This window comes from Vulpes vulpes, chromosome 15 (assembly GCF_048418805.1).
Source record: "Vulpes vulpes isolate BD-2025 chromosome 15, VulVul3, whole genome shotgun sequence".
NCBI lineage: Eukaryota > Metazoa > Chordata > Mammalia > Carnivora > Canidae > Vulpes > Vulpes vulpes.
The window spans coordinates 94,037,483-94,049,687 of NC_132794.1; the positions used below are offsets into that span (position 1 = coordinate 94,037,483).

At 43.1% G+C, this 12,205-nt stretch overlaps 1 protein-coding gene across 1 annotated transcript in view; it reads left to right on the forward strand.

The window, feature by feature from the left end:
• Positions 1-7,657: 7,657 nt before the first annotated feature.
• CFAP58 (cilia and flagella associated protein 58) overlaps positions 7,658-12,205 on the forward strand; it is a 99,542-nt gene continuing 94,994 nt past the window's right edge. The window contains exon 1 of the mRNA XM_072738157.1: positions 7,658-7,844. Coding sequence (XP_072594258.1) covers positions 7,836-7,844 — 9 coding nt within the window. The 5' untranslated portion in view covers positions 7,658-7,835. The remainder of the gene's footprint in view (positions 7,845-12,205) is intronic.

A 12,205-nucleotide genomic window follows, 5' to 3' on the forward strand; every position in this document is an offset into this window, starting at 1 on the left:
TATGAAGCCCACGATATTTCTTAATCGGGTTCTTCACCGGAAAAGTTGGCAGACTCTGGTGCTAGATTCTAAAAATACAATGTCAATTTAGACTGGTCTCTGTTGTCCTGGAGGTTTGAACAGTCCTGCTCAGCTTCAATTGGGTTTCAAGCTCCTTGGAGGGTGGGAGGAGGAGCTCGAGGTTTTTGCCTCCCTCCCATTGTGGCCTCTGAGAACACCTGTTCACAGTAGATGCTCAGCAGTCATTTTCTGCTGCTGAAATTATTTAGTAGATCTGGCAGCAGATATTGGAAAGAAAGAAACCTACCCACAGGGTAGAAAGGAGAGTTTATTCCTTTAACATAACAAATACTTTCATTTTATAGATGCCTATCTGCTGCTATGAAAAGTGAGTCGTCAACTTTTATTGAGTACCTACTGTGCATCTGGCCCTGTGGGTAAGAAAAAAGATTTGGTTCAAACTTTGGCACTTGTATCAAAACAGGGAAAAGAAGGAGATAAATGGATTTTATTGTAATCCTTAATACTTCTGGTGGGGGACCTGGTGTGTACCTGGAGATGATTTTGGTTAACTATCTTAGAATCTCAAATGTTTGTATTCCAATAGCTTTTAACTTCCCTTAGTCATTAATCACTCCCCAAAGTAACTGCTGTGTGCCTGAAAGTATGAGCTAATTGCATTTTTTCCTTCCTTCATCAAACTTTCTATTTTGAGGGGCACCTGGGTGGCTCAGTCAGTTAAGCATCTGCCTTCCACTTGGATCATGATCTCAGGGTCCTGGGATTGAGCCCACATTGGGCTCTCTGCTCAGTGGGGAGTCTGCTTTTCTCTCTGCCTGTCACTCCGCCTGCTTGTGCTCTCTGTCAAATACATAAATAAATTTAAAAAAGAAACACAACTTTCTATTTTGGGTATCTCTTACGGGTCAGCACCATAGATATATTTTAAAGAAAAAACTGGACCTTCTAATCTGGTGGGAAAGACAGAAATAAACACATGGCTACAATATTGTGTATTGTAGTGAATAGAGGTTTTCTAGCAACATAGGGGAGGAATACGTAACTAGGGAAGGCTTCCTGGAGGAGGTGACCCTGCACTGAGTTTTGAAAGTCTAACTGGGCAAAGAAGGTAGATGTAGGATATTCTTGACAAGGGACCAGCATATGTTAAGTCTAGAGGTGTTTGAAAATATGGCATTTTCTGGAAATAGCAGACATAAGAGCATTGGGTCATCATCAAAGGGATTTGTGCTTTGATTTTTAAAAAAATCATTTGTGCACTCATTTATTTATTCAATTTATTTGTTCATTTGTACTGGGAACAGTTTGTGTAGAGCGCCTCTGTCTTTTTAACTAATCTGGTTAGCCAGTTGGTTTGTGTACGTCCTTACTGACTCTAGAAAGGCATCAAACTGCAATCTTGAGCTGGCCTTTCTGGCAAAAGCACCAACTGAATGAGCCAGTCATACCCGAAAGTAATCTGACTGGGAGAAACACAGTTGCTGTTAAACCAGTAAAATGCAAGGCAGGCTGGATGACAGAGTGGTTGTGACACTGTCATCCCTTTTTGGTAAAAATTATTGCCTGTGGTGGCAGATCGCCGACTGCTTCCACCTCATGGCCAATCTTTCAATCTTCCTGATAAATCTGCCTGAGCTTCATAGCCTCTGCTGGTATCAAGGGGGGAGTTTGTATGGAGACCCTTTGGGAACTAATGTCAAATGTTCAACAAATGTTCTGTTAAGTTAGGTCCGCAGCAGGCTGGGAAAGGAGCAGATTAAAGGAATAAAATATAGCCCCGCACAGTTTTGGAGAGCACCAGCCAACTGGGACTCTGTTCTGTCATCTAAGGTGAGCAGGGGGTCGGCTGATAAATGCTAACAATTTTCTGTAACACGTGGGCCTTTAATCTTCTCAACAGCCTGGAGGAGAAATGTTAGATATGATGACTGGAGCAGTTTCTACGCTGTTGTTTGGTGCCCCAAATACAGTTTTTAGATTTCATGGATACTAAATTCAAGCAACATCACAAGAATGCCTGCATAAACAGGATTTGTGTTGGTCAAGGCTTTTGGGTTTTCAGGAGGGGTATAAGCAATGGAAACTAACTCCATCTAGCTTAAACAAATGAGGTGAATTTATTAGGAGGTAGTATCTGGCAAAGCTCCAGAGTGCAGGTGTTGCCATGCCTCCCCAGGAACTGTTACCAGGCCCTGAAGAGGCATCAACAGCCAAGGAGGCCCCTTTCCCCCACTCTCTCTTCTCTTGGGCCTGTGGCTTCCCCTGTACATTCATTTGCTTCCTTCTTCCTTCTATGCAGCCTACCTTTTTCTCTGCCTCTCCTCGTTTTCGCATGCTCAGTTCCAGGCCCCAGCAATGAGTGGCTTGCAACTTGACCCCAATTATAAATCCCCAGGAAAAGTAATGGAATTGGCCTCACATGGGTCAGATCTCCACCCCAACCTCTTCAGCCATGGCCCCAGGGAGCCAGAGAGGGTTATCTACAACAGTTTGGCTTCCAGGAGGAACATATTTTCTGGTGGGAGTTACTAGTCTCAGAGAAGGGGATTGTGGACTGCTCAGACTCCCTCCAAATTGCCTCCAGGACCTTTCTGATCCCATAGAGGAGGTTTCCTTTAGGGCATAGTTGCTTTGCATTGCAGGCTGGGAATTTCCATGTAGGGCTACAGTGTTTCTTTCTTCTTTCTGCTTTTCTGGAGTTTCATTTTATATCCTCAATGGGTGCTAGAGAGGAGTTGAGCACTATGTATATAATGCTGTGCTTATTACCGAGTCACAACACACAGTTTAGAAAACCTACTAGGATACCGTGTAGGTAGAAGGCACTATATCCAGGTTTAAACAAAGAGCTTTGCAGAGGTATTACAGTTCATGATCATATATTCAAGTTATCTGGCAGTGCAAACGGGTGTGTCCTTGGCTGTTCCTGGTCTTTGCATTTGCAGCCACTTCTCTGTTATTCCTCCAAACCTCTACCATTCACCCACGCTCTCTTATCATTAGTGTCCACTTGCCCCTGAGACGGACCCCACCCTCCCTGTAGCAGGATTTTTGCATTCTTGCCTTGGTATCTATTCCCAATGGTCCCTCCTATACTTGGGATTCCTTCTATTTTCTCATTTAAGGTCAAGTTCAAGGGCCATGTCTACGATGTAGCTTTTCCTAATATGCCATCCTTCACTGTTCTTCCTTATTTTAGAACTCATTCAATAGACATTTACTTAATAGTTATAAACTGAGAGGAGTGATGGCCATTTATATCAGTTTCCTGGGGCTGCTATAATAAAATACCACTGACTGGGTGCCTTAAACAACAAGAAATTTATTTGCTCACAGTTCTAGAGGCAAGGAGGCCAAGATCAAGGTGTCACTGGGTTTAGCTTCTCTACTTGGCTTGCAGATACCCTTCTCACTCTATTTTCCTCTGTGTACGTGTATCTCTGGTCTCTTTGTACGTCCAAATGTCCTCTTTTTATAAGGACACAATTTTGATGGTTTTAGGCTCACCCTTATGGTCTATTTTAACCCAATCACCTATTTAAGGGCCCCATCTCCAAATATAGTTACATTCTGAGGTAGGTGAGGGTTAGGGGTTCAACATATGAATTTTAGGGGGACATAGTTCAGCCTATAACACCAGCAGAGATAGGGCTGAACAAGGTATACATGATCCTTGTCTTCTTATTGTTCGATAGTCTGTTAGAGAAGACAGATTTTAAGCAATCATTTCTATGAATACATGATTAGTTACCCATTGTTGGAGGGTCCAAGAAGTAGAAGATATGGTATTTGTAAAAGTAATCTGGTGTTGAGGGCTGGTCAGAAATGATCTTGAGAAAATGAGATCTGAAGGAAGGGTGGATGGGAGTCAGCCAGGTAAAGAGGGAGGGTTAGCATACCAGACAAAAGATCAGCCTCTGTGAACTCCAAGTAGTGGGAGAGAATGTGACATACACAAGGAATTGAATGAAGCCATTGGGGTAAGAAGTGAGCTGTGGGAGAAGGCACCAGAAAGTCAAAGGGGCCAGATTACACTGGATATTATATTTCAACATCCTCATTTCAGTGCTCACCACCCAGCCTTGGACTGTATTGAAAATTTTTTTGTGTAGGGGAGGGGTGCCATACATGTTTTGCTTCTCCTTATGTTCCCATAGGAGGAGATCCTTTCTTCAGCTCCTTTTTTATTCTCCACAGTATGCAGCATAGGATGAGCATATAGTAGATGCTCAATAAATAAATTAGGTGGATGTTATGAGAAATGAAATTGTTAGAAGCACTCTTGTCTAAGATTAGGAGCTGACTCAATCTTGGTGGGGGAGTTTTCTCCTTGAGACTTTAAAAGGTAAGGACTTTTGGTAGTATGATGCCACCTAGTGCTCCTTTTTATTACAACCACAAAGGGGAGCAGGGGCCTCAGTAATCTGGGAAAGTGGAAATGAAGCACTTTCTTACATCAGCATAAATTAATTTGTCCAACCACTCATCCTCTCATCCATTCATCCATCCAAGATGATGTCCACCTGCATCCCTTTCCTGTGAGTTGAATGCGTCATGTTCCTTTCCACCTCCTGTGGATCCCTGATTTCCTTGGTTCTGGTCCTTTTGTCCCCATATTTTGAGTAATGCTCTCAGGTATCAGTGTCTAGATGGCCAGAGCACCCATAGTGCTTGCTGTTGATATGCCATGTTCTAGATGATGGCATCATATAGTGTTAGAATTAATTGCAGATTTTCCTTTCTCTCTTTCTCCCAAAGCCAGATTGTGAATGCAAAGGGCAGTGACTCTGCGTTACTTAACTCTGTGGTTCCTGAGGCCAGCCTTGTATGAACAATGTAGCCAGTGCTTTAAAAAAGTGTTTTCTGGATTGAATTTCTATCACCCTGGCAGATCATCTACTTGTAAAACAATCCTTCAGGTGATTTTTGGGAAATGGGAAGATATGTGGCACCACAATGGACTCCAGCACAAGATATGGGTGGTCAGGGCCCTCTAAGTCTCTCTTTGTTGTTATGTACTTTAGAGAATGTTATAGAGTCTCTCTGGATCACGGTGGTCCCACAACCTGATAGTCTCCATATGTGATCAGGTCTCCTATAAACACACAGAGCAGTCTGAGTCATGTTCACTGCCCTATGTTTACTTCATTTCTATTATCTTGGCTTGCAGTTTGGTGCAGACTGCTTCTCCAGCTTCATCTGCCACCTCTCCCATCACCTCCATGCACATTATGCCTCAACCATATTATGTCATGTTTGTCTACCACATATACAATTTCTGTTCACAAAGGAGATATAATTATACAAATGTGAATTTTCCCCAAGTTAATTAATAAATTCAGTAATGTTCCAATTAAGATTTCTCATGAGGAACTTGAAAAACATCCTGAAAATTATATGGGGTGATGGAAGTTCATGAGAAGCCAGTGCAGTTTTGACAGAAGACATAGGGGTGGGGGACTTGCCCTTCAATCATGATGACTGGCTATAAAACCATCATAATAAAACCTTGTAGTACTGGCATAGGAGAAAACCAGAGAGCTCAGAACAGACCCATCTATGTTAGGGGAACAAGATGTTGAAAATGTGCTCATTCCATTGAGAAAAAAAATTGGCTCCTTATCTCACACCATATGTAAGAGTGAACTCCAAATGGACTCAAGAACTGAATGCTAAAAAATAAAACTATGAAACTAATGGAAGAAAATGATAGAGAATCCCTTTATGACCCTCCTGAACTTGGAGTTGAGAATGTCTTGTTAAATCATTTGAAAAGGCATATAAAAAATTAAAAAAAAAAAAAGAAAAAAAGATGACGGGCTACAAAATGAAGGATTATTGTCTTACAGAGGATGTTACAAGCTAAGTTTCTAGTCTTTGAAAGCAGATTAATGTCCAGACTTTACAAAGACCTCTTGTAAATCAAATCAAAAAGAAAAAAAGCAATTGAAAAATAGGCAAAGGCTATAAATAGAAAATTCACAGAAGGGGACCCCCAAATGGCTTATAGATACATGAAGAAATATTCAATTTCACTAGCAGTCAGAGTGATGCAAAGTAAAAAAAAAATATGTTGACACTACTTCCATGATAATTGACAGAATTTATAAAATTGGCTAATTAGATGAGTCAGTATTTGCAAGGCACTTAGAATAGTATCTGGTACTTAGTAAACACCATGTGAGTGTTTATGAATAAACAAACTACCATGTGCTGGCAAGGATGGGAGTGGAGGACAGAAACCCTTATATTATGCAGTGGAGCAGAGTATGGTGCAGCAATTCTGGTGTGCAATCTAGCAGTACTTGGTGAAGGTGAGTACATTGGAAAACAGTGCCCACCACTGGGCAGATGAATTTGAAAAAGGCATATCCTCTGGGTGGTTATAGCCTTCTTCTAGTTTCATGACTTGTCCAAAGAATAGAACTTTTGTGGGAAGAAAAGGGCACATCTTCCTTCAGCAGGGCACATGGCACAGGATAGAGTAGGGGCTGTGGCACAGGTCCCTTGGCTGGATGTCTTTGTACTGGACAAATTGCATAACCCAATGTGATGGCCCTGTGCATCCCCTGCAACTTCACCAATCTCATTCCTAGGCATATATTTCCTCGGAATTGCACGTTGGTCCATAAAAGACCATGCACAAGGATGATTATCACTGCATTGTTTGTGGTATTGGAGAGGTGGTGGTAGCCTTGATATCCATTTGGGAAATGAAGTCACTTGGGTGGATGTCCAATATGGAAGGCTATGCAGCAATCAGAAGTGATGAACTAGGATTGCAACACCAACCACAGAAGGACAGATGCAGAAAAAGAATATTGAGTGAAAAAAAGAAGAGAATGAGATGATTCCTAAAGTCCAATAGCTTTATGAAACATTTAAAAATACACCAATAAAAAGGTATATACACTTTTCAAAAATCCATATCCATGCACAGCAGCATGAATGACTATGGGGCTGAGGAAGGGTGAGAGTAAGAATGAGGATAGAGGGAAAAGATAAAACAAGAGCCGGGTCTTGCACGTTTCATGAACCAAGTTTTTTAATCCACCTTTCAGTACCTGAAGTCTATAGGGGGTGGTGGAGGAGGGGGAGAGGGAGAAGAAACGGTCTTGGGAGCGAAGGCCCGGATGAAAGGTAGCTTTTCACAATGTGGCTCCACATTCGTTTTCCTAGGGTGCATCGAGCGCTGTACCCTATTCTTGTCACCACTGGTGACTCAACCTTTGGAAAGCAGGGTCTGTGTTTTCTCTATTTTGCTTTCCCCTCCGGGTCTTGCGTACCGCAGCTGCTTCATTAGGGTTGAATTGACTTGAACTGAGATGATTTCTTGTTCTCGCGACCGAATGTCACAGAGAGCAGAGGGGGGCTGCCGGTCCTTCCCGAAGCCTTTGATCCACACTTCCACTGGCTGGCCCTAGCGGCCTCCGGGATCTGCCCCTGCCCCTGCCCTCTCCCCGGGCGCCTCGGGCACGCACCTTGGGGTTGCGCGCAGCCTCTCGGAGGCCCCGCCCCGTCGCAGCCTTGGCCCCGCCCACTCCGGGTAATTTGCATACGCCTCTAAGGAACGCCCCAGGCGCCCGCCCCGGAGGCCCCGCCCCTTCCCCATCCCCGTTTCCCTAGGGGGCGTGGCGGTTGCCAGGCGACGGGAGGACGCGCCGAGCGCCGGGTTTCTGCCCCCCTGCGCGGGATACAAATAACTTGGCGCCCTTATAGACGCTGGGGGGAGTGCACAGCCCCTTCCTCAGACTCGGGCCCAGTTTCCGCGGTCACCACAGCAGGCTTTGAGGCCACCCCCAGAGAGCGTCAGGATGGCCGAGGTTAGGAGTCGTGCCTCTCTCTCTGTTGTCTCTCGCTCGACTCCGCCCCGACTCCTCCCCTCCCCGTCGTCCCTCTCCCCTGTCGGCTTATCCCCTGTCACATCCACGGATTCCCGCATTCCCGCCATCCCGCATTCTATCCCCACCCGCAGCCTCACCCCACCCCTCTGTCTCGTTGGTTCTGGCCCCTCTACCTCTTGTCTCACCTTCAACTGGGTAGACACCTCCCACCTCCACTCTTAAAGTTGGCGCTGTGTGAAATGTCGTCTGAATTCCTAGACGCACACCTGACAGGCACCCGCCCCTTTGACCCGTAAGGTGATACCACAGGACAGAGACGCAGAAATGTTGATGTCTCACTGGCTGGGGGACCTGGAAGAAGGCTTCATAGATCCCACTGTCACCCTTATTCACTGACCTCTGTCTGCCTGTCACACCACGATTCCCTATCATCTGATCACCTGCTGTGAACACATCTCCATTAAGCTCTTCTCCCATGGAGGATGCCCTGTGCCGTCATTGATCACTGTGTTAAAATCTTGTAGCATCCTTCACTCCCTCACTTCGTAGTATCCTCCATCTTTAGCCTCACTAATGAGGGGTCGTTTCTGCAGCCCCTTTATTGACCCTTTCCCATTAGCATCCTCGTTTGTGATTTGTACAACCTGGAGTCCCTGTCATTTGCTGGTCACAGTCCCCATTCGTCATATCCTACCCTATTCCTCCACTGTCCCATCAAAGTCCTCCCTCATCTCCCCTGTCACAAGGTCAGTCTCAACCAGGGTCAGCTACATAATTGGTGGGGCTCAGTGAAAAGTGAAAATGCAGAGCCGCTTGTTAACAAATTATTAAGAAATTAAAAAGGAGATAGCAGAGCATTAAACCAAGGGTGGGGCTTATTGAGCAAAGGGTTCCTGTGCACCCTGGCAGGTTGTGTGCTCATGAAATCAGCATGGTCCCTCCATCATCGGTCATCACCGTCATGTCCTGACCCCTATTCTAGTTCCTTCTATCTCCTCTGCACCATTCACATCCTCTTCATTCTGTCTCCTCCACATCGAGCCTCTCCTTATAAGCTCCTTCCTTCTGTGGACAGAGCTTCCTCCTTCTCTTAGCATCCAATCCCTCTCCCACCCTCCTCTTCTTCACTCCTGAGCTCCTTGATCTCTGTCCCTTTCACATCTGCACGGCGGTGGCCACCATATTCACCCCGTTTCCCTCGCTTGGTCATGTTCCTTTCCTCTCCATCTCCTGTCTCTTCATTTGCTTTTGAGCACTCCCATCCTTTCCCCCTCACAAGTCATCTTGGTTCATTTCATTCTTCTTCATAAGCCCCAGATACCCACACCATGAACAAATGATTTCCCAGTCTCCCTTCCCCTTCATGATCTCCTCTCATTTCTTCCCTTCTTCTATTTTTCTTCTCTCACTCGATGTCAGCCAGGTTTTCCTCACCTCTGCTTCCAAAGTTTCCATTAACACTCTGGCCTCATTTATCATTGCAGCTCTCCTGTCCTTTTTCCTTGTCGTTCTCCCACTAATTGGTATTCCCAGCACCCAGGACAGTACCTGGCAGATAGTAAACACTCGAAAGATAGGTGTTGAATGAAGGAACATCACAGTTCCTTTCTGACTAGTTTATGTTGAAATTGTGCTTCCAAAATAGAAACCATTATATGCTCTGACAGTGTAGACATCAACTGGTTATTGGTCACAGCTCAGAGGCTATTTTTGCTGTGCTTTTAGCATGGTGCCTTTTAAAAAATGTCAATATGAACAAATCTGTTCATAAAAGTTCTTTTTAAAAACTTTTCTTTGTTTGATGTTTTTCCATTCCTGTGGTAAGTGCCAGATGTACAGGGAAAACCTCGTCTGCAAACAAATCATTAGGCTAGTGATCAAAGGCTGACATTAATACCATTTACAGGGATGGAATTGAGAACATTGCCATGATAAATTTTTTGTGTGTGCTCATGTTTAGCATCAACAAGGGGAGAAAACACAGGGGAACAGCAGCACCATATTTTCTTAATACGATTTTCCTCTCCTTTGTGGAATGGTTATAATGTGATGTTTGCAATAAGCTGCTTTTAGTCAGGAAGAAAACCTCTGTTGAGTTTAACATTAGTACTAATGTTGTTATGCAAAAATGTTATAGATATGCTTGTTACTCTACATCTATTTTAAGATGTGGGTTCTTTTGCTTGGGTGTCATCTTTGGAAATCAACAGAAGTGTTTTTGGAAACCAAAAATATGTAGACTTTCTCTATATTGGGCAAGACAGGCTTGTCAAAGCAGAAGGTAAATGAGATTGCTTACCCTAAATCTGCAGGGTGAATTTAAATTTTACTTTATTTTGGGGATTAGAGAAATAATCTCAGTTGATTTCTTTGATTAGCAATAGAGTCTTGATGTTGAAGCTCTTTTTAGGATTGAACATCAAAGCATAATGATGCATCCATAAATAAGACCTTTCATACCTTATCAGTTCCAAAGTCTTGCATGAGTCTGCATGGCCTACAATTAATCCACTCCATATCCCTTAGAATTCCATTCAAGTCCTCCAATCTGCCCTGATTTCCTTGTCTAGTCTTCTCTTTCCTTCTCGCTATCATACCCCTTACACTTCAGCCGCTCTGAGCTTCTTAACCAACCTCAAATCCTGAATACTTGCTGGGCTCTGAGCATTTGTTCAAGCTTTGCCCTGGGCCAGACATATCTTTTCTCTCCATATTTACCTGTGAAAATTTCACTCTCCCTTCTGGGCCTGCTCAAATACCACCTCCTTTAGGAAACTGGCTTTCATTCTTGCTACTGGGAATAATTCCATCTTGTAGAATTTTGAAACCATTTTATGGCAGATATCAAATTCCTTACTTCCATTCCCTGAAAACATATCCCATCAACTATTAATGTAGAAATTCCCTGTGGGAGAGCTGTTTATTCCTTACCTTTGTGCCTCCTACAGGCTTTATCAACTTACACAGAGCAAATGTTCAATAAACATTTGCTAAATAACTAAACAAATAAATTAACCATTTATATTATAATAAATATATTAACCATCCCTATTTTTTTAAATTTTTATTTTATTTTTGTGCTGTGTCTAACAAGAAGAAGGTGTATTAGTTTGCCAGGGCAGCCATAACAGAATACTGCAAACAGGGCGACTTTAAACAGTAGAGATTTATTGTCTCACAGTTCTGGAGGCTAGAAGTCTGCAATCAGGGTGTTGGCAGGACCTTCCTTGCCTCTTCTGGCTTCTGACAGTAGCTAGCCATCTTTAGCTTTCCTTGGCTTCCAGCTGCCTCAGCCTAATTCCTGTGTCTGTCTTCATGTGGTGTTTTCTGTATTTGTATTTCTGTCCAAATCCCACCCCTATACTTTTGTTTTATTGAGATATAATTGACATGTGACATTGTATTAGTTTTAAGTGTACAACATAATGATTTGATATATATATATATATATATATATATATATATATATTATTACCACAGCAAGTTTAGACATCAATCACTACACGTAGTTACAATTTTCCCTCTTTTTATAAGGACACCAGTCCTGGGTGCCTGGGTGGCTCAGTGATTGAGTGTCTGCCTTTAGCTCAGGTCGTGATCCTGGGGTCCTGGAATTGAATCCCGCATGGGGCTCTCTTCTCGCTCTGCCTGTGTCTCTCTGCTTCTTTCTCTGTCTCTCTCATGAATAAATAAACAAAATCTTTTTTTTTTTTTAAAGGAAGCCAATCCTATTGGATTAGGGCACACTGTATTCCAGTATGATCTCAAGTTAACTAATTATATATGTAATGACTCTACTTCCAAATAAGGTCACATTTACAGTTACTGGAGGTTAGAACTTCAACATATATTTCTGGGGGACGAATTAAACTCTTAACACTAGAGAAATAAGAATTCTTATATAACTGACTCCTAGGTTCTCATCTAAGTTTCATCTCATAGCCAGATCTGCTTGAATTACATCTGTACGTCTGGACTCGCTCTCTCTCTCTCTCTCTTTTTAAATTTGTTGTCCAGTAAGCACAAAAAGCAAATCTGGAGAAGCCCTGTGAGCATGGCATAGGGGGCATCTCATAAACTTGTGGAGATAATCGTGCCTAATTATTTTAAGAAATAAAAATGATGGAATATCTTTTAGGATACTATTTCCATATTTCAGATGGGGTTCATTGTATGTGTGATTTCATGATCTCAACACCAAAATCTCCTGATAGCTGACCATAACAGTCCTGGGGCCAGTAAGAAGTGGAATGAAGTAAAATCAGGGCTTGGAATAATCCTAACAGCTATCAAAGTTTATGAGTGCCTCCTGTTTGCCAGGCACTTGGCCAAGTATTTAA